At 48.7% G+C, this 25,095-nt stretch overlaps 1 protein-coding gene across 6 annotated transcripts in view; it reads left to right on the top strand.

The window, feature by feature from the left end:
• LOC115207921 (low-density lipoprotein receptor-related protein 1) overlaps window positions 1–25,095 on the top strand; it is a 178,012-nt gene that overhangs the window by 138,021 nt on the left and 14,896 nt on the right. For 4 of the 6 annotated variants that reach the window (XM_029775509.1, XM_029775511.1, XM_029775514.1 and 1 more), the window contains 39 exons: window positions 4,096–4,285; window positions 4,825–5,029; window positions 5,146–5,338; window positions 6,132–6,263; window positions 6,477–6,605; window positions 6,698–6,817; window positions 6,933–7,046; window positions 8,078–8,224; window positions 8,906–9,028; window positions 9,145–9,261; window positions 9,405–9,533; window positions 9,759–9,881; window positions 11,085–11,225; window positions 11,466–11,653; window positions 11,834–12,017; window positions 12,379–12,464; window positions 12,676–12,795; window positions 12,904–13,091; window positions 13,313–13,518; window positions 13,671–13,865; window positions 13,965–14,113; window positions 14,257–14,350; window positions 14,447–14,683; window positions 14,934–15,056; window positions 15,185–15,310; window positions 15,481–15,597; window positions 17,096–17,202; window positions 17,458–17,590; window positions 17,705–17,827; window positions 17,921–18,043; window positions 18,160–18,300; window positions 18,413–18,550; window positions 18,663–18,782; window positions 19,058–19,323; window positions 19,433–19,611; window positions 19,929–20,035; window positions 20,262–20,381; window positions 20,649–20,825; window positions 22,695–22,835. In XM_029775509.1, coding sequence (XP_029631369.1) covers window positions 4,096–4,285; window positions 4,825–5,029; window positions 5,146–5,338; window positions 6,132–6,263; window positions 6,477–6,605; window positions 6,698–6,817; window positions 6,933–7,046; window positions 8,078–8,224; window positions 8,906–9,028; window positions 9,145–9,261; window positions 9,405–9,533; window positions 9,759–9,881; window positions 11,085–11,225; window positions 11,466–11,653; window positions 11,834–12,017; window positions 12,379–12,464; window positions 12,676–12,795; window positions 12,904–13,091; window positions 13,313–13,518; window positions 13,671–13,865; window positions 13,965–14,113; window positions 14,257–14,350; window positions 14,447–14,683; window positions 14,934–15,056; window positions 15,185–15,310; window positions 15,481–15,597; window positions 17,096–17,202; window positions 17,458–17,590; window positions 17,705–17,827; window positions 17,921–18,043; window positions 18,160–18,300; window positions 18,413–18,550; window positions 18,663–18,782; window positions 19,058–19,323; window positions 19,433–19,611; window positions 19,929–20,035; window positions 20,262–20,381; window positions 20,649–20,825; window positions 22,695–22,835 — 5,751 coding nt within the window. The remainder of the gene's footprint in view (window positions 1–4,095; window positions 4,286–4,824; window positions 5,030–5,145; window positions 5,339–6,131; window positions 6,264–6,476; window positions 6,606–6,697; window positions 6,818–6,932; window positions 7,047–8,077; window positions 8,225–8,905; window positions 9,029–9,144; window positions 9,262–9,404; window positions 9,534–9,758; window positions 9,882–11,084; window positions 11,226–11,465; window positions 11,654–11,833; window positions 12,018–12,378; window positions 12,465–12,675; window positions 12,796–12,903; window positions 13,092–13,312; window positions 13,519–13,670; window positions 13,866–13,964; window positions 14,114–14,256; window positions 14,351–14,446; window positions 14,684–14,933; window positions 15,057–15,184; window positions 15,311–15,480; window positions 15,598–17,095; window positions 17,203–17,457; window positions 17,591–17,704; window positions 17,828–17,920; window positions 18,044–18,159; window positions 18,301–18,412; window positions 18,551–18,662; window positions 18,783–19,057; window positions 19,324–19,432; window positions 19,612–19,928; window positions 20,036–20,261; window positions 20,382–20,648; window positions 20,826–22,694; window positions 22,836–25,095) is intronic. The other 2 variants (XM_029775510.1, XM_029775515.1) reach the window with 1 other exon arrangement.

The following is a 25,095-nucleotide window of genomic DNA, read 5'->3' as shown; positions in this document are numbered from 1 at the left end:
TCTGGGTCACCTTCCGTTGGTATCGCTCCACCTGGGGCGCTCGGCTGTCCCTACGACTCCGCCACAGGAACAAGTAGATCCCGCCGTAGGCCACAGCGATGACGCCCAGTGGTAGGGCGAAGGACAGCAGGAATTGGCAGGCTCCATAGGCCAGCTGGCCGTTGTGCGACAGGAAGTTGAAGCAGGCCAGGCTGTCGGGGGCGATGCGCCGGGCACCCACGGAGCGGAAGGCCAGCTGTGGGGCAGCCAGGGCACAAGCGGGAAGCCAGAGAGCAGCGGAGGTCAGCGCCACTCGGCAAGGAGTGAGAAGACGGTAGGCCTGGGTTGGCTCCACCACGGTCAGATACCGCGTCACGGCCAAGGCGGCCAGCGTGAAGGCACTAGCCGAGGAGCAGGCGGCGCCCAGGAAGCTTACCAGCCGACACAGGAAGTCCCCGAAGGGCCAGTGCTGCATCGCTATGGCGACGGTGTGGAAGGGCAGCATGGAGAGGAGGAGAAGGTCGGCCGCACTCAGGGCCAGCAGGAGGGTGTCTGTCCCTGTCATGTTCCCCTGGTTGTGTTGACCCCCCGGACCTGCCCTTCTTCTACGACGACCACACAGGATGACCATCACCAGGGAGTGCCCCGTCACACCCAGCACCAGGATCAGGACATCCATCACTAGAACCAGGACCAGCTCCACACTGCCGACCCCAGTCTCCTCGTCACCAGAACCACTGTCATTCCTCCACACAGATCCATTATCCGCCATGGAGAGGACAGGCAGACAAGCCTTAAAGGGGCTAGTCCTTAGTCCTTACACTGAGCCTAGAGTTGATACAGTGAAGCAGTGATGAGAAGAAATCCTAGCAGCAAAATCCTAGCAGCAAGATGACACTCCCATGAGTCGAGATCTACCGGCTGTAAAAACTAAGCTTCTGCTTATGACTGATCAACTAGCCACTGATAACAAAGCGTGTGGGAATTATTGTTGAAACGGAGAGTCGATAACACTAAGGTGTGCCATCAACAGGAAGATTCAGCCGATTTGACATTACATAGGTTCTCAAAGTTAATTCTTCTGACCATAACCACTCTGAAGTTGCCCTCCTGTCAGTTATGATTCGATGGGTTTGTCTCGGTCTGTATTTTCCTCGCCATAGTCCAGAAACTCACAGTAGAAAAGTGTGTATGTTTTTTTTTTTTTTTTTTCCCTGAAGTGTTTACCTTTCCAAAAATTGTCCTTTGAAAGACTACTGATGAGTGACTGTTACCAGTCACGTGATTGAGGTCTCCCACAATTCGAATCAAGCCTTTCTAGTCCTGCCAATCAACTCTACCTTTGTCCTAGTCCCTCCAAAGAAAGGAGAGAACATAGACATCAGCCCCCCTCTGTTGACGTTTGCGATGCTATTGATTTAGCATCCAGCTAGCCGCCGGGCTCTCAGTCTCTCCCCAGGACTCCTGCTATGTTCGTCTGACAGTGGTGGCTGGCTGGGTCTAAACTCTCTGGATGGCTCTGTCTCCTGTCAGCTCACATCAGAAAGCCTCTGCATGACGCCTCAATCAGTCTTCTACTGCTAAGTCATTGACAGTCTGCCTGTTCAAAGCCCACAGGAAGGAGTCTCTGGAGAGATAGAGGGAGAGAAGCAGAGTGCTGTAGGAGAGGCAGGTATATGAGCTTGGAGAAAGAGGTGAATCACAGTAAATAACATGTGAACTCTGTACTGTATGGCTTTGACAGTGCCAACGCAAGAGGGGGATGGGTTGGTATTTTGTCAATGGGAGGACCTGTTCAGGACAATCAAAACCTTTCACAGAGTTTGACCCACATATACACACACACACACACTCTGTACTTGTGCATGTGACATTAACACTTGAGAAATCAGGGTAATTGTTTACCTTTGCCCTGAGAGCAAACACTCAGCTAGTCTGTTATCACACCCAGATAAGTGCCATAAAACTCTGTGTGCGTGTGTAGGTATGCATGTGTCACTCCACCTCAAAAAGCACAAGAAAGAGGATTTCGACACCCATCTCAGATTGTTCTGAAATTGTTTCTGTTGTTAGAAAACAGATAAGAGTTAGCATTCCTGGAACATTGTTTAAATATAATTTGATCTCTGAGAAATTAAACTAATTATTTGCACCCAAATTTGTCATTTTAATTTATAGGATTCATATCATATTCAATAAATATAGTACCTGACATCCCATTTGGACCATAATTCTTCATAACAATGAGTAAGACATGAGGAATACAATACAATTGTCAATAGCCACCCACAGACCACCCACGCCAATCCCACCCCAACAAAGTAGTATGGAGCTGCTGCTTGGAGTATTGCTTCTTCACAATTTATTTCCATGAGCAAAAGCAATTGGTTTTCTACCCAAAGTTGCAAAGAATATGTTGTGAGCCGTATAATAAACACTAGAGACCAACATAATGGATCAAAGGGTGTGGTGGCAGTAGCAGGAACAGTGACATCTAGTACGTAAAACTTGGCATTTTCACACTCATTTATGGTATAGCGACTTCAACGGCTAATTTATCTGAAGAGGGAAATAAACCATCACCAGGTTCACAGGGAATACATTACAAAGGTTGAAGAAGCAATATACAACAAGATAATGTTTCAGGAATGCTAATCTTATCAGTTTCTTACTACAGAAACAATTTCAGAACCATCTGAGATGGTGGCTGACATGGCTGGCTGAAATGACCCTAGTGTGTGTGTGTGTGTGTGTGTGTGTGTGTGTGTGTGTGTGTGTGTGTGTGTGTGTGTGTGTGTGTGTGTGTGTGTGTGTGAAGCTCAGGATAAGAGGGTGAACTCGACATTTACCAAAAGCTCGTAAATTCAGCTCCTTTGTAAACTTCAACTGCTGCAGTCAGCTTACAGGACAGAGATGGGCCTATACAGCAGCGATACACAGATAGGGAAGCCAGCGTTAAAAGGTGTGAGGAAGGGGAAACAAGGATAGGAAAGTGTAGAGCCTTGCAGTCTGACGATTTATGATTTATTAAAAGCACCGAGGAGAGAGGGAATTGAGGGAGCAGATATGGTGTTGCACTTCATCCATTTTTGAAAGCGTTGATTTCTGAGAGTGGGAAACCAGAGGGAATTGTTTTAACCGTCGTACACCTGGGCTCTCTGCCCTCCAGCTCTTAGGTCCTTAGCTCGGTCTCATTCAGAATCTCTCACAATACCCTGCTAGCCAGTCCATGACTCATGTCTGTGGTGATGAAATAGAGAGATGGAGGTGAAGTGCAAAGTGTCCCACCTTGTGTTGAACCTCCCAGAGACACTGGCCAGGCATGTGATGTACTTATTAGGTCATAACCGCTTCAGAAGAATGCCTATTAAATCATTCCAGTCCCTCTGTTTCTACTGGGATAACAAGCAGGTGACTATTAGTCTTTTTGGAACAATTAGTTGTGGTTGACCGTGGGTGTGTGTTATGCGTAACCCAAAAGTGTCCTTGGCAGACTTTAAGGGTGTGTGTGACTGTGCGAGTGTGTTTCTCCACCACCAGAGTACAGTGTGTTCCTCCATCTTGGCCAGCTCTCCCCAGCCTCCTCTCGTCTGAACTGGGCTGAGCTAAGCTGAGCTGGGCTGGGCTGAACTCAGCCAGTTACTCATTCGTTGGCTGTGGAGCACAAAAATGCTGTGAACACTCCCAACTATCGATGAAAAAGAGCAATGGAAGGAAATATGCTGCGAGCTGTTAGCCATTTATGTTGTGACCTTTTGGAGAGCTGTTAGTTGGATGAAAGCCTTAGATCACAGAGGGTTCTAGATCATTACCAGTGGCTGTCATGTCCTCTGTGAGTAGTCTCTGGACCTCCTCTGCTATGGCATCCAGCTCCACTCTGCCTGCCAGCTCTGTGTTACTGCCAGAGACCTGAGTCATGTCCTTTTAACACTCTCCTGGGATTGACGTGGTATTTCTCTTCTCCTCCCTCCTTGTCTTTCTTTCCTTTGCGTTTTTTTCTTTCTGCCCCCCCTTTCCTTTCTCTCTCTCTCCACTCATCCTCCTCCTTTCTCCCTCCTCTCTCTCCCCTTGCCGCTCCTCTCCTCCGCCTCTTTCCCCCTCTCTCCCCCTCGTCAGATGTGGGCTCGGTGGAGGGACTGGCGTACCACCGCGGCTGGGACACTCTGTACTGGACCAGCTATACCACCTCCACTATCACCCGCCACACGGTGAACCAGAGCCGCTGGGGTGCCTGGGACCGCGACACCGTGGTCACCATGTCTGGAGACGACCACCCCCGGGCCTTCGTTCTGGACGAATGTCAGGAGTGAGTGTCTCCTGGACCGTAACGGTCCATAAATCCCACTGTTCCAGGTTTCTGACCCAGATCATAGGGTTTTATTAGTCTTTAGTGTCAGGTGTGAGTATCTGATACGAGTCTGTTGCAGTTCATCTGACACTAGCTAACGTTTCCATATCCTGACCCTTGTCATAAGGTGTTTTAATTGGATGAATACAGATTGAAGTACAGCATAGATAGCTTAGCCTCAATGTAGGTAGATTTTCATAGGTTTTCTCACTTTCTCCTTGGATAGCGTTCAGCCCATGTACCTGCCTCTCCTACAGCACTTCTTTTGGAATCTTAATATATTCTGGTCATTTAGCGGATCGATTTATCCAAAGAGACATAAAGCTAACTAACACATTCAGTATGCTGTATACAGTATATGGCTCATGCGGGAATCTGCAGATATGGTGTTGCACAAACCAGTTGTGCCGTTTGAATCGGAAGCCTATCCACTGTTGTGAACGTTTACACACATCTGCCTTCTATACTGTAAGTTCCCTCGTGTTGTCACCCACCAGCCTGATGTTCTGGACCAACTGGAATGAACAGTCCCCCAGTATCATGCGTGCCACCCTGTCTGGTAACAATGTCCTGGTGATCATCGGCAGTGACATCCGCACCCCCAACGGCCTGGCCATAGACCACCGCGCTGAGAAACTCTACTTCTCCGACGCCACCCTGGACAAGATCGAACGCTGCGAGTACGATGGCAGCCGCCGCTACGTGAGTAACACTGGCACACGCACACTCGCAGATGATATAAACGCAATAACCCACCCACACTCATGAAACACACTTGATGGTTCAACTTTTGTGTGTATCTCTGCTGCCCCCTATAGGTGGTGTTGAAGAATGAGCCAGTCCATCCGTTTGGCCTGGCGGTGTATGGGGACTACATCTTCTGGACCGACTGGGTCCGCAGGGCCGTCCTCAGGGCCGACAAGTACGTGGGCGGAGACATGAAACTCCTCAGAGCCGACATCCCCCAGCAGCCAATGGGCATCGTCGCTGTGGCCAACGACACTAATAGCTGTGAGTTCTCAGCAAAAGAGGGTGGGGTTTGGGTGGATTTTTTTTTTTTTTTAGGGCAGATAAAGGGGTGGGGGGGTTGGTGTAGCCAAGCAGAGTGGTACACGTACCAGAGGAGGCTGGTGGAAGGAGCTATAGGAGGACGGGCTCATTGTATTGGCTGGAATGGAATAAATGGAACGGAGTCAAACATGGTTTCCATATGTTTGATACTGTCCTCCTATAGCTCCTCCCACCAGCCTCCTCTGACGCGCGCACACACACACACACACACACACACACACACTGCTGCGCCACCAAAGTTAATGAGGTGCCAGAAGTAATCAGAGAGTGTGACACAGCTGAGGGGAGCTCCATACACCTGGAGAATGAGACCACCTGAGACTCCACTGCCCCAATCTATCACCCTGTAGACACACACACACACACACACACTCACACACTCCCCATCTTCTGCTCCAACAGTCCCATGAAACACATATTTCCTCATCTCTCTACTTCGTCCAGTTCAATTCACACTTGTTCATCTCACTGAGTTTCCAATCTCCCTCTATCACTTCAAATCAATGGCTCTGTCTTTCTCAACCCCCCCCCCTACACACACACACACACCCTCAACACCCACTATTGACATCCCAGTTGCTTACCTCCTCCCCGCTCTCAACACACACAGTGAACCTGTGGTAATTGCTGCAAATCCCATTTACACTGTGTCAGTTTATATTAAACACAAGTAGATGGAGAGTTGTAGTCTCTGACCACTCACTGTGCGTGCTCAAACCCTCTCTCTGTGTAGGCGAGTTCTCTCTGTGTCGGGTGAACAACGGAGGTTGTCAGGACCTGTGTCTTCTGACCTCAGAGGGCAGGGTCAACTGTACTTGCCGGGGCGATGGCGAAAGGAAACTGCTGGAGGACAACACCTGCATCGGTGAGAAAGAGGAGGGAAAGTGGGAATAGGGAAGGGTGTGGAGAAATGAGAGGACTAGTACATGGGTTCAGGAGAGTGGATGAGGGCATTTTATCATGTCATTAATGATGTAAGAACAGCCAATGGGGCTGAACTTTGAAATGTTCAGCACTAAAACCATGTTTTTTTTTAATTATGAAGTTAAGTGTCTCTTTCTTCCTCCGTCCCTCTCAGCCCTAAACACCACGTGCGGCAGTGTAGATGAGTTTGAGTGTGGGAACGGAGACTGTGTGAACTACACTCTGACCTGTGACGGCATGGCCCACTGCAAGGACAAGTCAGACGAGAAACAGTCCTACTGCGGTGAGTGGGCAGTCTTTTACACAACCTCAAAAAGCTATCACGTGATTTAATGTTTCTAACGTTATTTCCTCCTGCCCTTTGTACGTCTTCAGCCAACCGGGTGTGTAAGAAGGGCTACAGGCGGTGTGTGAACGGCAGGTGTGTGGGACATAGCTCCTGGTGTAACGGACGGGACGATTGTGGGGACGACTCAGACGAACTCTTCTGCAACTGTAAGCAGGCTGGCTATCTCATGCAGTATATACTGGGCGGTAGTTTGGGTGGATTTTCTATGGAAATGTTCTATGGTTGTCACCGGTGTAATGTATGGATCTGTGTGTGTTCCAGCCACCTTGTGCACGGCAGAGCAGTTCCAGTGCAGAGACGGTGGCTGCACCGCCAACTCCAGCAAGTGTAACCAGATTGTAGACTGCGAGGACGCCAGCGACGAGATGAACTGCTGTGAGTCACCTTGGGCGCCAGGCTAGTTAAATCGATTTGTTAGGTTTAGTTTAAACTCGAACGAACCCAGGCTTCACCATTGACTAGACTCAACTCAAGAAAGAACACAGACTAATCTTTAGACTAGACTCAGCTAAACCTAACATCAGACGTAACACTAATCCAGACTTCATTTTGGACCAGACTAAAACTCAGTCAGCGTTGCTCTGTCATAATGTATAATGTCACTTTACAGCTGGATGAGATCTTTAAGGTCAGGGCCCTCCAAGGCTCACAAAGTCATTTTAGACCCAAGCCACCCCCTCTACCTGGACTTTGAACTACTCCCCTCTGGGCGCAGGTATAGGGCCCCTCGGCAGGAAAAAACTGAACTAGACAATCATTTGTGCCAGGTGGGATATCCCTCCTAAACAGCTCGGGCTAATGTTCCTATCGACCCAGTAAGGCCGGCAGGCTGGTCTCTTTTTATTGGTATGTAACTGTTATGAAAGTTGTATTGTCAGTTTTGCAGTGTACGTGACACTGCATCAAAATTTCCCCATGGGGACAATAAAATCAGTAAAGTAAAGTTAGATATGATGCTGAAGCCAATGAACTAAATGAGTTTAGACTGACTTTATAATATATCTACTCACTGTGTAACCCCTGTCCTTGTCTTTATAATATATCTACTCACTGTGTAACCCCTGTCCTTGTCTTTATAATATATCTACTCACTGTGTAACCCCTGTCCTTGTCTTTATAATATATCTACTCACTGTGTAACCCCTGTCCTTGTCTTTATAATATATCTACTCACTGTGTAACCCCTGTCCTTGTCTTTATAATATATCTACTCACTGTGTAACCCCTGTCCTTGTCTTTATAATATATCTACTCACTGTGTGACCCCTGTCCTTGTCTTTATAATATATCTACTCACTGTGTGACCCCTGTCCTTGTCTTTATAATATATCTACTCACTGTGTGACCCCTGTCCTTGTCTTTATAATATATCTACTCACTGTGTAACCCCTGTCCTTGTCCACCAGCTACTGACTGTTCCAGCTACTTCCGGCTGGGGGTGAAGGGTGTAACCTTCCAGAAGTGTGAGTTCACCAGCCTCTGCTACGCATCCTCCTGGGTGTGTGACGGAGCCAATGACTGTGGAGACTACTCCGACGAAAGGAACTGCCCAGGTGAACACACATGCACACGCACACGCACATGCACACATGCCCAAACACACACACACACACACACACACACACACACACACACACAATAAGCTGCAACATCTGAAATGTTTTCAGACTCTTGTCCTTGTGGACTCTGATTCAGCGTATCTCTTTAAGGCAACCAGCTGCTAGGGGAGCCCTCAGAGTTCACATTAAAGCACCAACATTTCATTAACACGTAGCACAAGTCTATTAAACTCTCCCGAATTCAAGATGAGTACGAAAAGTAAAGAGGGACCTAAGATATCACAAAACTGCGAGATTAGAAATGTCATTAAAAGTAGATTTGTTTGTCAGTAAATAAGTATTCTCGTGAAACAAACGTGCTAATCTATTATACCAACATGCTATTCTTGTTCCATACATTTCCCTGTTTAGTGCCACCCTACTATAATATGTTATAGAAGGTCAGTACAGGTGCATCATATATATATACTCGAGATTCCAACATTGCTCATCCTAATATTTATATATATTCCTTTTTTACTTTTAGATTTGTGTGTATTGTTGTGAATTGTTAGATATTACTGTACTGTTGGAGTTATAACACAAGCATTTCGCTACACATCTGCTACATATGTGTATGCGACCAATAAAATTTGTTTTAATTAACCACTATCTGTCCATCTGTTTGTCGAGCAGACCGGAGGAAGACCAAGTGTCCTGCTTCATTCTTTGCGTGTCCTAGTGGTCGCTGTATCCCTATGAGCTGGACCTGCGACAAGGAGAACGACTGTGAGAACGGTGCTGACGAGACACACTGTGGTGAGTTCAGATGGCTTTTTACTGGACTGCTGATCACTGTAGTCTTTCACCACACATTTCTGACAGATGTTCTTTCTCTTCATTGCACCGCCCTCTTTGGTCTCTCTCTCCTTTAGATAAGTTCTGCTCGGCCAGCCAGTTTGAATGCGGCAACCACCGCTGTATCCCCAACCGGTGGGTGTGTGACGGCGCTGACGACTGTGGTGATGGGACTGACGAGGGCAGCAAGTGCAGTGAGTGTGATTCACGCCACACACAATCTCTAACAGGGATGTCACTCAATTGGAAATACTAGACTAATTCAAAACGAATGCACCCAAGAGTAATTCCCTTGCCCCATATCTGTCTCCCCTCCTCCCCGCACCTCTCCTGACAGAGAATAAGACGTGTAGTCCACATGCCTTCCAGTGTCCTGGCTCTCATGTGTGTGTCCCCCAGCACTGGAAGTGTGACGGGGACAAGGACTGTCCTGACGGGGTGGATGAGAGTGTCAAGGCTGGATGTGGTGAGTAGTGGGTCAGTCAGAGGAGGGTGGAGGACTAATGACTGGATACATCTTTACCTATGGAAGTATGGGAGATGTTACTTACCCCATACAATGTTAAGCAATTTGAGTTTAACAGAAGTTCTTTATGCAATCATTATCAAATAATTACTTGCTGGTATACAGATTATTTTTGATAATGCAGTAGCTTATTGACTAACTAATGTCTGTCTGTCTGTGTCTCAGTGTTCAACAACACCTGTGATGAGAATGAGTTCATGTGTCAGAACAGACAGTGCATCCCCAAGCACTTTGTGTGTGATCATGACAAAGACTGCAGTGACGGCTCTGACGAGTCCCTGGAGTGTGGTGAGTGGATGACCCCTGTTGTACCCCCTCTTACACTCACACACTGTCATGGTATCATTGTGTTAATCCTTAAACATTTGGAATGAATATTCTGTTTTCATGATGCACTACATGACCAAAAGTATGTGGACACCTGCTCGTCGAACATCTCATTCCAAAATCATGGGCATTAATATGGAGTTGGTCCCCCCTTTGCTGCTATAACAGCCTATAACAGCCTCCACTCTTCTGGGAAGGCTTTCCACTAGATGTTGGAACATTGCTGCGGGAAATTGCTTCCATTCAGCCACGAGCATTAGTGAGGTCGAACACTGACGTTTGGCGATTAGATCTGTCTCGCCGTCGACGTACCAATTCATGTTTGATGGGGTTGAGGTCAGGGCTCTGCCAGTCAAGTTTTTCCACACCGATCCCGACAAACCATTTCTGTATGGACCTCGCTTTGTGTACAGGGGGGCATTGTCGTGCTGAAACAGGAAAGAGCCTTCCCCCAAACTGTTGCCGCAAAGTTGGAAGCATAGAATCGTCTAGAATGTCATTGTATGCTGTAGCGTTAAGTTTTCCCTTCACTGGAACTAAGGGGCTTAGCCCGAAACATGAAAAACAGTCCCAGACAATTATTCCTCCTCCACCATACTTTACAGTTGGCACTATAGACTGGGGCAGGTATAGTTCTCCTGGCATCCGCCAAACTCAGATTTGCCAGATGGTGAAGCGTGATTCATCACCCCAGAGAACACGTTTTCACTGCTCCAGAGTTCAGTGGAACTTGGTAGTGAGTGTTGCAACCGAGGACAGACGATTTTTACTCGCTACGTGCTTCACCACTCAGCGGTCCCATTCTGTGAACTTGTGTGGCCTACCACTTCGCGGCTGAGCCGTTGTTGCTCCTAGACGTTTCCACTTCGCAATAACAGCACTTACAGTTGACTGGGGGCAGATCTAGCAGGACAGAAATTTGCTGCCACGTTGAAAGTCACTGAGCTCTTCAGGACGGCCATTCTGCTGCCAATGTTTGTCTATGGAGATCGCAAGGCTCAATTTCATACACCTGTCAACAACGGGTGTGGCTGAAATAGCCGAATCCACTAATTTGAAGGGATGTCCGCATACTTTTGTATTTTATGTGATAGGCCTACCAGTGACATAACTGTAAAGAAAATGCAATTAATCAACCAACCAATCACACGTCTCTCCTTTCAGAGTACCCTACGTGTGGGTCCAATGAGTTCCGCTGTGCCAACGGCCGCTGCCTCATCCAGAGCTCCTGGGAGTGTGACGGAGAGTTCGACTGTCACGACCGCTCTGACGAAGCCCCCAAGAACCCCCACTGTAACGGCCCAGGTTAGACACACACACACACACACAGATGGTGCTAACTGTCTATTTTCTCTGGGCCCTAAGAGATCTCCATCTCAGCCCACTATTTGCAAGGAATTTTAAGGGATTTACTAAATCCCTGCTAAATTGCGATATTGGATTTAGGCCAATGTGTGAGCCAAGCCTCCTCTTCCTTAGATATTCACTCTATTCTCCTCTTCCTGACCCATCCTCCAATCTGTCCTCCCCCTCTTCCCAAAACAGAGAAGAAATGCAACGACACGGTGTACGCTTGCGGCAACGGGAACTGTGTCAATGAGACGCTGCTGTGTGACCGGAACGATGACTGCGGTGACGGCACTGACGAGCTCAACTGCTTCATCAATGAGTGTCTGAACAGCAAGCTCAGCGGCTGCTCCCAGCTCTGTGAGGACCTCAAGATAGGCTTCAAGGTAAAGATGCACCTACACCTGGAGAGCTTCTGCTAAATGAATTGCTAACGGTGATGACTGTTAATCTGTAATCCTTGCCATTTTATATTGTCAACTACGTAACAACTATTTGTCGGAAAGGTTAACCATTGTGAAGTAGTACACACAGCCTTACCTCTCCTCTCCTGTGTGGTCGTGCAGTGCAGATGCCACCCTGGCTTCCGCCTGAAGGATGATGGGAAGACGTGCGTGGACATAGACGAGTGTACGACCAGCTACCCCTGCACGCAGCGCTGCATCAATACCCACGGATCCTTCCACTGTCTCTGTGTGGAGGGCTTCCAGCTCAGCCCCAGTGACCCCACTATCTGCAAGTCCACCTCTGGTAAGAGCTGGTGGAGGGGGGTATGAGGTGGTAAGAGCTGGTGGAGGGGGGTATGAGGTGGTGGAGGGGGGTATGAGGTGGTAAGAGCTGGCGGAGGGGGGTATGAGGTGGTAAGAGCTGGTGGAGGGGGGTATGAGGTGGTAAGAGCTGGTGGAGGGGGGTATGAGGTGGTAAGAGCTGGTGGAGGGGGGTATGAGGTGGTAAGAGCTGGTGGAGGGGGGTATGAGGTGGTAAGAGCTGGCGGAGGGGGGTATGTGGTGGTAAGAGCTCTACCTACTCTAATACAACAGTCAATGTGTAGGAATGGCCTGAAGTTGAACTTCATGACCTTTTCTTCCAAAACAATCCTTCTTTTGTCCAGAGGAGGAGCCCTTCCTGATCTTTGCCAACCGTTACTACCTAAGGAAACTCAACCTTGATGGTTCCAACTACACCCTGCTCAAACAGGTGAGACTGGAGCCTCAACACCTCAAAGACCTACAACAGGTGGAAATGGCACATTGCTCCTTATGACCATCATGCTATGTTTGATTACTTCTCTCCCATTGTGTGTGTGTGTGTGTGTGTGTGTGTGTGTGTGTGTGTGTGTGTGTGTGTGTGTGTGTGTGTGTGTGTGTGTGTGTGTGTGTGTGTGTGTGTGTGTGTGTGTGTGTATTAGGGCCTGAACAACGCGGTGGCACTGGACTTTGACTACAGACAGCAGATGATCTACTGGACAGACGTGACCACTCAGGGCAGCATGATCCGACGCATGCACATCAACGGCAGCGACGTACAAGTCAGTGTGGCTCCTTTACCTCTTAGAAATATACATTTGATTGGTAGCCTACATTTAGTTGCATAATGTGGGGAACTGAACTGTCATTTCTGATTGGCTCTTTGGCAGGTCCTTCACCGCACATCTCTTAGCAACCCTGATGGTCTGGCTGTTGATTGGGTGGGAGGGAACCTGTACTGGTGTGACAAGGGGCGGGACACCATCGAGGTGTCTAAGCTGAATGGGGCCTACCGGACAGTCCTGGTCAACACCGGTCTGAGGGAACCACGCGCTGTGGCAGTGGACGTACGAAACGGGTACGAACGTAGCTCTAAATAACGAGCAGGAATTGCATTCATGTTCTCTTATTTTTCTCTTCGATGAATGCTGCTCAAATATTGAGTATACCGTTGATTATTTTACTTCAAGAGAGACTCATTGATCCTCACTTTGCTGAGAATGTAGTGTGACGTTATGACCAGTCGCCTGGGTGTTCTTCGTGGTCCTGAATCCTCACACTGAGCTGTGTCCCTACCAGGTACCTGTACTGGTCAGACTGGGGCGACAACCCCCACATAGGGAGAATCGGGATGGACGGCTCCAACAGGACTGTGATTGTAGAGGACAGGATCACCTGGCCCAACGGCCTCACTCTGGACTTCATCAACGACCGCATCTACTGGGCCGACGCCAGAGAGGACTACATCGAGTTCGCCAGTCTGGACGGAACCAACCGACACACCGGTAACACACTCTGTCGTACACGTGTGCACATGTGGATATTGACATTACAACACACACACACACTATAAACACCACAAGCTCATGAGTAAATAAATCACTGCTCGTATCTGACGCGTCTGTTTCTCTGTGTGCCCCCCCCCCCCCCCCCCCAGTGTTAAGCCAGGACATCCCCCACATCTTTGCCATGACTCTGTTTGAGGAGTACATCTACTGGACCGACTGGGAGACCAAGTCCATCAACAGGTGTCACAAGACCCAGGGCACCAACAAGACCATGCTGATCAGCACGCTGCACCGGCCCATGGACGTCCACATCTACCACCCTTACCGCCAGCCAGAGGGTATGAGTAAGTCTACTGTCACCACCACCCGAACACCCCGTCATGTATCGACGTGTGCCTGCACTCCCCTGACCTGGGCCTGTTGTGTGTTTGGTTGACCCACAGTGGCCAACCACCCGTGTCAGACCGACAACGGAGGATGCAGTAACCTGTGCCTGCTGTCTCCTGGAGGGGGGTACAAGTGTGCCTGTCCCACTAACTTCTACCTGGCTAGTGATGGAAGACGGTGTATGTCCAACTGCACCGCCAGCCAGGTGAGTTTAGCCAACGTCTGTGTCTTTCTCTGCCTTAGTGTGCTCAGAACTAATCTGTCTCTCTCTTTCCCTCTTCCTCTCCATCCTCTCCATCCTCTTCCCTACCTCTCCCTCTCCCTCCCCCTCTCCCTCCCTCCCTGCAGTTTGTGTGCAAGAACGACAAGTGCATTCCATTCTGGTGGAAGTGTGACACAGAGGATGATTGCGGGGACCGGTCAGACGAGCCTGCGGAATGCCGTGAGTGACACAGTCCTAGTCCACGAACACTAACTATCACAGCTGCGCTGTACTAAAGTCCAGGTTGACTGATGTTGTATTGGTATCCCCCTGTAGCTGAGTTCAAGTGCAGGCCCGGCCAGTTCCAGTGTGGTACAGGCATCTGCACCAACCCAGCCTACATCTGTGACGGGGACAACGACTGCCAGGACAACTCTGACGAGGCCAACTGCGACATCCACGTGTGTCTGCCCAGTCAGTTCAAGTGTAGCCACCCCAGCCGCTGCATCCCCGGGATCTTCCGCTGCAACGGCCAGGACAACTGTGGAGAGGGAGAGGACGAGAAGGACTGTCGTGAGTAGACTGCTGTTCCTACAGTATTGGAGGGGTTAAAGAGGGGTTGTAGTGTACTGCAGCAGCTTCTCGTCTTTTCAAACCAGTGTTTTTGTGTTATTTTCGGGCCTACCATGTTTTCGACGCACGTTGACATGTATCATTTCAATTCATTTTCAATGTATGTTTACAAAGACTAGGAGCGAAAGCCGCGCATCATATACGGATATTGGTAAGTGACGGTCTCCTCTCTCCTCTCTGTCCCGTGTAGCGGAGGTGACGTGTGCCCCTAACCAGTTCCAGTGTGCCATCACCAAGCGCTGTATCCCCCGTGTCTGGGTGTGTGACCGGGACAACGACTGTGTGGACGGATCCGACGAGCCTGCCAACTGCAGTACGGATCCACTCTACTGTCACGTCCAGCAGCGTGCCTCTTGATCCCTCCCCTTCTCTTTCTACCGCCCTTCATTGTGCTCTCTCTCTCTGATCTCTAACGTCCCCCCGTTCCCTCTCCCCCTCCAGCCCAGATGACGTGTGGCGTGGACGAGTTCCGCTGCAAGGACTCTGGTCGCTGCATCCCGGCCCGGTGGAAGTGTGACGGAGAGGACGACTGTGGGGACGCGTCAGACGAACCCAAGGAGGAGTGTGGTGAGTGATGGACGGAGGGTTGGAGGTAGAGAGATTGAGACGCAGGCGAGATGGTGGGATAGGAATGGAGCGATTCCCAAAGTTATTTTGTGTTTTACATAATTGTATACCATTTGAATATTTGTTATAATTTGTACTTTGACTGTATTCTGTGTATGTCGTGTCCTCAGATGAGAGGACATGTGAGCCGTACCAGTTCAGGTGTAAGAACAACCGCTGTGTCCCGGGTCGCTGGCAGTGTGACTATGACAACGACTGTGGGGACAACTCTGATGAGGACAAGTGTGGTAGGTCCCCTCTGCCCTGTCCCAGTCTGTGATGCCAGGGCTCCTCTCTCTCCTCACTATGGGGGAGATTAGAGCTCCATGTGTGTATTTCATTTGTATATGATGCCTTCTTTCACTGTATGGGTTCGGCTACATCTGTTCCCCGAACAGATCATTTAAGAGTTTTTAAAGGTACACTGTCGTTTGTGTTTGTGTTCGCTCAACTGCGTTGCACATTCAAGATGTTGATTTCCATTGCTTTGATTTAACTTTGTGAACGTTTGCACGTCTCACATCATCTCATGTTTATTCTGCATTTCACACTGGCCTGTTGACGTGGTTTAGAGGTAGGTGTCTTCACGATCCGCATGAACACCCCCCACCTCCCACCAATCTACCCAAGCCCCAAGTGTCTGTCTACAGTAACTATCCTATTGCCATTAGAGGGAAAAATATACACTAAACATTTCAAAAGGAGCTTTGCTCCTTGACTCCTTTAAGTGTTTCTTCTCTATCCAGACTCTCAGCTCCTTTCCAATCCCGCTAGTCCCTTTAGCCTGTCCCCCTCGATGTGCCATGTGACCCAGTGTACTCCCACCCCCCATCTTCTGATATGTCCCTCTCTACCAGTCTCTTCCTCCTGTCTGTACAGCCATTTTACCCTCATGACATACGTCCAGAAGTTCTTATTCTTTTCCATACCCCTCCCTCTCCTCTCCTCTTCCTCACCCCTCCCTCTCCTCTCCTCCCTCTCTCCTCACCCCTCCCTCTCCTCTCCTCCCTCTCTCCTCACCCCTCCCTCTCCTCCCTCTCTCCTCACCCCTCCCTCTCCTCACCCCTCCCTCTCCTCACCCCTCCCTCTCCTCACCCCTCCCTCTCCTCACCCCTCCCTCTCCTCTCCTCCCTCTCTCCTCACCCCTCCCTCTCCTCCCTCTCTCCTCACCCCTCCCTCTCTCCTCACCCCTCCCTCTCCTCCCCCTCTCCTCTCCTCCCCCTCTCCTCTCCTCCTCCTCTCCTCCCTCTCTCCTCACCCCTCCCTCTCCTCACCTCCCTCTCCTCACCCCTCCCTCTCCTCACCCCTCCCTCTCCTCACCTCCCTCTCCTCACCTCCCTCTCCTCACCCCTCCCTCTCCTCCCTCTCCTCTCCTCTCCTCTCCTCACCCCTCCCTCTCCTCTCCTCACCCCTCCCTCTCCTCTCCTCTCCTCACCCCTCCCTCTCCTCTCCTCCCTCTCCTCACCCCTCTCCTCCCTCTCCTCTCCTCACCCCTCCCTCTCCTCACCCCTCCCTCTCTCCTCACCCCTCTCCTCCCTCTCTCCTCACCCCTCTCCTCCCTCTCTCCTCACCCCTCCCTCCCTCCCTCTCCTCCCTCTCTCCTCACCCCTCCCTCTCTCCTCACCCCTCTCCTCCCTCTCTCCTCACCCCTCTCCTCCCTCTCTCCTCACCCCTCCCTCCCTCCCTCTCCTCCCTCTCTCCTCACCCCTCCCTCTCTCCTCACACCCCTCCTCTCTTTCCCTTCAGTGCCAAGGCAGTGTTCAGAGAGTGAGTTTTCCTGTACCAACGGTCGCTGCATCGCTGGGAGGTGGAAGTGTGATGGAGACCATGACTGTGCTGATGGGTCAGACGAGGTACAGTGACACTCACAGTTATTAAAAATAGAGTAAAATGGAAAATGAAAAACCCCTCACTGTTCCATGCTCACAAACATGATTCTTTTGTTGAAGCTTAGTGATATGGAAAGTCAATGCCATCCCCGATCTTACTAGTACATGTCCTAACTCATTGTCACAATGAATACATCATTACTAGAGGATTGTTCATTTATGAATAGCATTGTCATTAGTGTGACGTGGTAAGTAACGTCCCTGCGTGTCCTCCTGCAGAATGGCTGTGACGTGAAGTGTGACAGTGATCAGTTCCAGTGTAAGAATGGCCACTGTGTCCCCATCCGCTGGCGCTGTGACGCAGACCCTGACTGTATGGACGGCAGTGACGAGGACAAGTGTGACAGCGGAGGTGCATTTTTTTTTTATACACACACACACATTATTGTACTGTTCATTAAGTACAAGTTGTGGGTATGTATTTCATAGAGAAAAAAGTAACTCTCTCTCTCTCTCTCTGTCTCAGTGGGTAGACACTGCCCCCTGGATGAGTTCCAGTGTAACAACACTCTGTGTAAGCCCCTGGCCTGGAAGTGTGACGGAGAGGACGACTGTGGAGACAACTCTGATGAGAACCCAGAGGAGTGCAGTGAGTCCCCACGACATGAATAACACTGTCCCTGAGGACCATTCAACACCGACCTCACACCTGTCATCTCTTCTCTCCTCCTCTATCCCTCAGCTAAATTCCAGTGCCCACCCAGAAGGCAGTTCCGCTGCCACAACGACCGTGTTTGCCTGCCGATAGCCAGGCACTGTGACGGTGTCGATAACTGCGGGGACAACAGTGATGAGCTCAACTGCCGTGAGTTTTTCTAGTAGTAGAGAGTTATGGAGTGGACTTTTACGATAAAGAGTTCCGGAGTTGACTAGACGGTTATGCAGTTGACATAATGCAGCCTCCTCCCCCTTTTCCTCCAGAGACTCCTCCTACCACGCCAGTCTGTCAGAAGGACGAGTTCCAGTGCTCCAACGGCCGCTGCATCAGCTCCAACCTGCGCTGTGACTACTTTAACAACTGTGAGGACTACGGCTCTGACGAGATCGGCTGCAACAAGAAAGGTGTGTGTTGCATCTCTGGCACGGAGGAGTAGCGTGTGTGTCTCTGTCTCTGTATGCATGTACATGTTATTGTCTGTAAGTTTGACTCTCTGTCCTGTCTGGTTCTTTGCAGACTCTTCCCTGAATGACTGCCGCAATAACAGGACAGTGTGTGGTGACGGTGATGAGGCCCACTGTGTGGTGAATGGCACTGAGGCCTTCTGCTCCTGCAAACCTGGCTTCAAGACCACAGGCAACAACAGATGTGAAGGTACAGCACTGCTTCAAATACACTCTCTGTGTTACTGTTGTGACTAAATGTCTGGTGTCGTCTAGTGATCTGTAACCCAAATCTTTTTGCTTTGGGGGGGGGTTGTTCGCAGATAAGAATGAGTGTAAGCAGTTTGGAGTGTGTTCCCACATCTGCAACAACACCAAGGGCTCCCACAAGTGCAGCTGCCACAAGTACTTCACCAGGATCAACGACACCTGCAAGGTTGACAGTGAGTACTGCTCGGTTCAGCATTACCAGTGGATCAGTTACTGTTATTGCTTCTCTATGTCTTTAGAAACCTGTCTGAATTTGTCTCCGTTTGAACGTTTTAGCCTCTGTCACAATTTTGTGTGTGTGTGTGTTGCGCTAGCTGATATCTAACTAAATGTATGTGTGTGCCAAATGGCTCTTAGCCACGCAAGACAATTGCATTGTACAGTGATGGCCTTAGTCAGAGGGGACGTCCTAACTCGGGTTGTGACCTCCCTTCCGCTGTCTTCCCAGACTTGAGACAGGTGCTCTACATCGCCGACGACAACGAGATCCGCAGCCTGAACCCTGGCATGCCCAACTGGCGCTACGAGCAGACCTTCCAGGGCGACGCCAACGTGCGCATCGACGCCATGGACCTGCACGTCAAGACCAACCGCATCTACTGGACCAACTGGCACACGGGCAGAATCTCTTCCTACGAGCTGCCATCCTCGTCACCGAACGGCAACAACAACCGCCACCGCCGTCAGAGCGACTCCCGCGTCGCCAACCTGGAGGTGTGTGTCTGTTCGTGCTCAGATAGTATTGACTGCTCTTGTCATGCCCTTGACCCTTTCGCACAAACAATGATTTAACTGGTATTGTCCCCCCCCCTCCCGTGTTCAGATCCCCGGTCTGAAGATGCCCCGTGGCATCGCCGTGGACTGGGTGGCAGGGAACATCTACTGGACAGACTCTGGCCGGGATGTGATCGAGGTGGCCCAGATATCAGGCCAACACCGCAAAACCCTCATCTCCGGCATGATTGACGAGCCCTACGCCATTGTAGTGGACCCCCAGAGAGGGTGAGTCTGCCTTGGGAGAGGAGGATAGTGGGGGTGGGAGAGTAGTCTGGACTACTACATTACTGTGTGATGGCGCAACGCATTACTGTGTGATGGCGCAACGCATTACTGTGTGATGGCGCAACGCATTACTGTGCGATGGCGCAACGCATTACTGTGCGATGGCGCAACGCATTACTGTGCGATGGCGCAACGCATTACTGTGCGATGGCGCAACGCATTACTGTGCGATGGCGCAACGCATTACTGTGCGATGGCGCAACGCATTACTGTGCGATGGCGCATGTAACTGGTTGTCATTGCTGTGTATCCATTAGGACCATGTACTGGGCTGACTGGGGAAACCACCCCAAGATTGAGACTGCTGCCATGGATGGAACCATGAGAGAGACACTGGTACAGGACAACATCCAGTGGCCCACAGGTAACATATACACACACACACACACACACACCACAAACATTTTACAGACTGATTGACAGGTCCATTTCTCCACAAATTGAAGGATGGGCTGTGTAGAGCTTTGTTTCACTCAATAAGCTTAGCCTCAAACTGACATGTCTCAATGACTGCTCTTTCTCTCTATTTCCCCCTCTCTCTCTCTCTCTGCTTATCTCTGTCTCTCTCTTATCTCTCTCTCTCTCTCCAGGCCTGGCTGTGGACTACTTTAACGAGCGTCTGTACTGGGCCGATGCTAAGCTGTCAGTGATTGGCAGTGTGAGGCTGAATGGCAGCGACCCGGTGGTGGCTGTGACCAGCATTAAGAACAGTTGAGTGACCTGCACGGGTCTGGGTTTAAAGACCTGGGCTGACATCGCTAAGCCACAGAATCATGTTTTGGTTAGAGATATGTGGGCCCATTTTTAGATGTGGAGTCTTCTCATGACACTGGGACTGTCAAGAATGGGTGCATTGAATTGGAGCCTGCTGATATCCTCAGCAAGTGGGGAAAATGTTGTATTTTAGCATAGCTTACAGCATATCTAACTGGTAAAGAGTTGGTCTGAGCGGTGGTGTTCGGTCTTGTTTGTTCCAGAGCTCCACCACCCATTCAGTATTGACGTGTTTGAGGACTACATCTATGGCGTCACCTACATCAACAACTTTGTGTTCCGGGTCAACAAGTATGGCAAAGGCCCCATGGAGAACCTGACTACAGGAATGAACCACGCCACGGACATCGTACTCTACCACCGCAACAAGCAGCCTGAGAGTGAGTGGACATCACAGTTATTATCATGACAGTCACCGGCTGACACAATGTCATGACCGCCACAGCCCTAGTAGAGGTCAACACGGCTGTTCTCTAAACGCTCTTTCAGGGTTGAATTCGAACTTGAGATGTGTGCACAGAACTAGGCCGATGACAAATTGACTTGCACACCAGAGATGTCAAGTTAGGCTTAGGTCTTTAAAGTCCAAGGGTCACCCATCAAAACATGCGTTGTTCCTTGACCCAGAAAACGGAATTGCAACATTTCAGCAACACAACGTAGAAAGTTATGAACATGAATGCTGTGTGATTAAAAACGTGTAAAAACTGCACATACATTTAGTTTCTTTAATCAAAGTTATTATATTTAGCATCAATCACAGTGCACCTTGGGTAATTTCCCTAGCTAAGTTCCGACATTGCTATATTTCACCTTGGTTACTTGTGTTGCACACTGATCCAGATGAACCCCAAATGAGGAAATCTGTTTTAACCATGTGCAGTGGTTTTCTCAGTTAATAGAATATGTTTTGGCAGCTGTATTCAGCCTACAAGGGCCATCGTTGCTCTTGGCTGCTAGACAAACTAAAGACAGCATGTTTACTAGCTAGCACAGCTCTCAAAATAAGCTAAATAAAGCGGCGTTCTGGCATATGAGAAATCTATTTAAGCAGCTTCTTCTGTCATGTTATTTTTGCATTCCTCCAGTCTGGTAGCCTAAATGCCTTGCTTTCTGAATGCATGGACAACGGAACACGTGGAACAATTGTAACCAAGATGTAACATTGCAACCTCATAATGTTGCTAGGGGGAATTACCCAAAATGAGCTATGATTTCAAAATCGTACCTTTTGAATTATACATTTTTATTAACTTTTACCATTTTTGATCCACACAGTATTCATAACATTATCAATGTAATGATGTTTAAACTTTGCAGTTTTGTTTCCTGGATCACGGAATGCCTTTTTTGATGGGTGGCCCTTAGACTATTAGAGACAGGCTTACAGTCTGGTATAATTGTGTTAAAGGAGGGCTAAACTTATCATTAATAAATGCAGTGGCCATGACTGAAGCCAAACGAGAGTTGTCTTTGTGTGTGTGTTTGTACATTCACTCTGCCAAAACAGTACACAGTCACTCTTCTATGTAACTTAAAACAGTCTAACCAGGTCTTGTGTCTTGAAGTCGCCTCGGCTAGCTGGCGCTAGCCAACTTCTTTTTGTCAATTAGCTTCAGCCTGCTGCTGTGGACCGTGGCAAAGTTGGTTTGACATTGGACAGCGGACAGCCTATATCTGGGGCTAGTTTGGGACTGTCAATTACACAATGCAAATGGGACAATATTTTCATTTTTCACATATTTAGTTGTCTCATTAACTGCGTTCAATATTTGTATGGGAATTTCTACAATTTTATAATTCGTTTGAGGTTTTTAAGTCATTTAAATTGAGATATTGACATTTAAAAAAATATCGTCCCATGTAGTTTGTGATATCAAATGTCAAAACGAATTGACCATGGGCATAACGATGTGGGCGTGTGCAGCTGCGCTCCGAATGTATGATTACTTGGGTGCTGTGGGCATGAGGGCAGGATTAAAACCCAACCCATGCAAAACTATTCAGGTACCCTTCATTCTGTGACATAAAATTATTTCCTATCATCTCGCAAATCTCCGTTTTGGACGAGACTGACTTAATGACCAAAATGATCCAATTTACACTTTGTAGTCAATTTTGACGCGAGAATAAATGTTTCTGGCTCATATCGCTGACACGGGCTGTTTTCAAAAAGAGAAGTTGCATTTTAGGGGCAGTCGCTTTTTAACTTCTCTGTCTGTGTCTCTCTCTCTTTCTTGCTCTGTCAGTGACCAACCCATGTGACAGGAAGAAGTGTGAGTGGTTGTGTCTGCTCAGCCCCAGTGGTCCAGTCTGTACCTGTCCCAACGGACGCACCCTGGACAACGGAACCTGTGTGGAGCTCCCTACTCCTACACTCTCCCCTATCTGTGAGTATACAAAGTAGTACACACCCACACTCTCCCCCTGTGAGTATACACTAACACCCTTATACCTAAACTGTTATATTGAACATGTATTGCATTGTCTATGAGTACACATACACATACAGATTAGGTTTCTTTGTCTGATTTTCATAGATATTTACTTTACCTACAAGAAAATGCATTGCAATATGGTGAGAGACATGGCATAGGCCAGACATAACATCAAACATTTATAAAAACAAGAATAACTTCTTAAGGACTCTTACCCCTCCCTTCCACATTACATAGCTGTCTCTCCTATACTCAATGTTACACATCTCCTTAATGTTCAAGGTCCCTGAGCTTTGCACATACTGCACAAACCCTATAGTTTCAATGTCCATGCTTATTTTAAGTTATATTTCTCTTTTCGCTATTGCCCGTTCCTGAATGACTGACTCTACTGTGTCCCCAGTGTCCTCCTTATTTGTTCATAAGGGTCAGTGCATGTGGCACAAATTCATATTTGTACCTGACCAGTTTGCACAGGGGGAGTCTATAGCGCTTCCTGGATGGCAGAAGCACAAACTCTGAGTTGAGCACATGGGAGGGGTGCTCTGATATTTTGTTTGCCATCCACAGCATGTTTGTGTGGTAGCTGTCAAGAAAGGTTTTGGTGGTCAGCTTGCCAATCATTTTTTGGGCAGTTTTCAGCACACTTGACACCCTGGCTTTTGCCTGTATTGTGGCACTGTTGTATCAAGCAGTGATGCAGTACTGCAAAACCCTGGATAGTGGAGCAAAAAAACATGTTCAGTATTTCCGAGGTTGCCCCAAAAGACTTCAGCCTGCAGAGAAAGTGCATGCACTGTTGCACCTTAGAACACACATAGCACATAGTCCACTTTGACACTCCATCTCAGGGCATGGTCAACATGTACTCCCAGATCTAAATATGAGAGTAGACCTGCTGGATGTGTTCACTGTGAATGACTACCTGGTTTCGGTCAGCCACTGACGTGGGCTCAAAGATAACCTCCTGTGTTTTTGTGACATTCAGGACTAAAGAGTTTGTGTCACCCCACTGCACAAGGCTGTTTACACTGTCTAGGTACAGTGGGAGGTCGCTGTTGTCCTCCATTAGGGCCAGCAGGACAGTGTCATCAGAGAAGTTAATCATAAAATGCTTGGTGTTTTGACTTGTGCAATCGGTGTACAGAATGAAAAGGACGGGTGAGCTCACACAACCTTGCGGGGCTCCCCAGTTGGTGACCACAGGAGGGGAGAGAGTGTTGTTTACCTTGAGTTGTGTTACTGAGAAATGAGTGTTACCAGTAAATGAGGTGTGGGTTAATGTCCAGTTCTTTCATTTTGGCTAGTAGAAGGTGTGTTTGTATGGTGTTAAAAGCAGAGGAAAAATCTATAAAGACTGCTCTGGCATATGTTTTTGGTTGGTCTAGGGGTTTCAGGATCAGGTGTGTGAGGGTGGTCACTGCATCCTCTGTACTGCGCCTGTTTCTATATACAAGCTGGTAAGGGTCCAGTTTCCTATCTGCAGAGAGTTTTAGGTTCAGAGCCACTATTCTCTCCAGACATTTGACGAGCTCTGAGGTCAGAGCCACAGTCATTGTGCTCCTTGGGGCATGGCTTTTTCATGATGAAGTGAAACGTTTTCCAGGCCTGTGGTATTGTGTGTGAGTCGATGGATAACTGGAAGATGAGTTACCAGACTGGGCCAAGCTTCCTCAGCAAATGTCTTGAGGAGGACTGGGCTCACATTATCTGGCCCAGAGGCCTTCCTTGGGTTCAGCTGTTTAAAAACCTTTGTGACCTGCTCTGTGGTAACAATGATTTCCTCTGCGTGAGAGGTAGGGACAGTCTGTAGGACAGCAAAGCAGTCATTTGTGTGATTATGGGTGTCAAATCTTTTGTAGAACAGATTATGTTCCTTCACATGTGGGTTCGCAGGGTGCTGTGAAGCCCCCCCCCCCCCCCCCCCCCCCCCCCGCGCAGCATGGTGTTGAGCTGTTTCTGGACCCTCTTAACCTCTCCCTGTCCTTGTTATTGAAGGCCACTTCCTTTTCTTTGAGAGCCTTTTGTAATGTCCTTTTTAACATAAGGTCTACCCCAACAGTAAGCCCTTAGTGGGTATTACAGTCTCTACAAAGAAGGTCATATAGTCTGTATTTATGGTGGTTGTGTTATTTATACTATTGTTAGCTTCTGAACAAACAGGGTCCAAACTTAAATGGAATACTAGGAAAAGCTCTAACCAAGTTTATTC

The sequence above is a fragment of the Salmo trutta genome, chromosome 14, assembly GCF_901001165.1.
Source record: "Salmo trutta chromosome 14, fSalTru1.1, whole genome shotgun sequence".
Classification (NCBI taxonomy): domain Eukaryota; kingdom Metazoa; phylum Chordata; class Actinopteri; order Salmoniformes; family Salmonidae; genus Salmo; species Salmo trutta.
The sequence above is the reverse complement of the archived record's forward strand: the minus strand, read 5'-3'. Positions and strand labels throughout refer to the sequence as shown.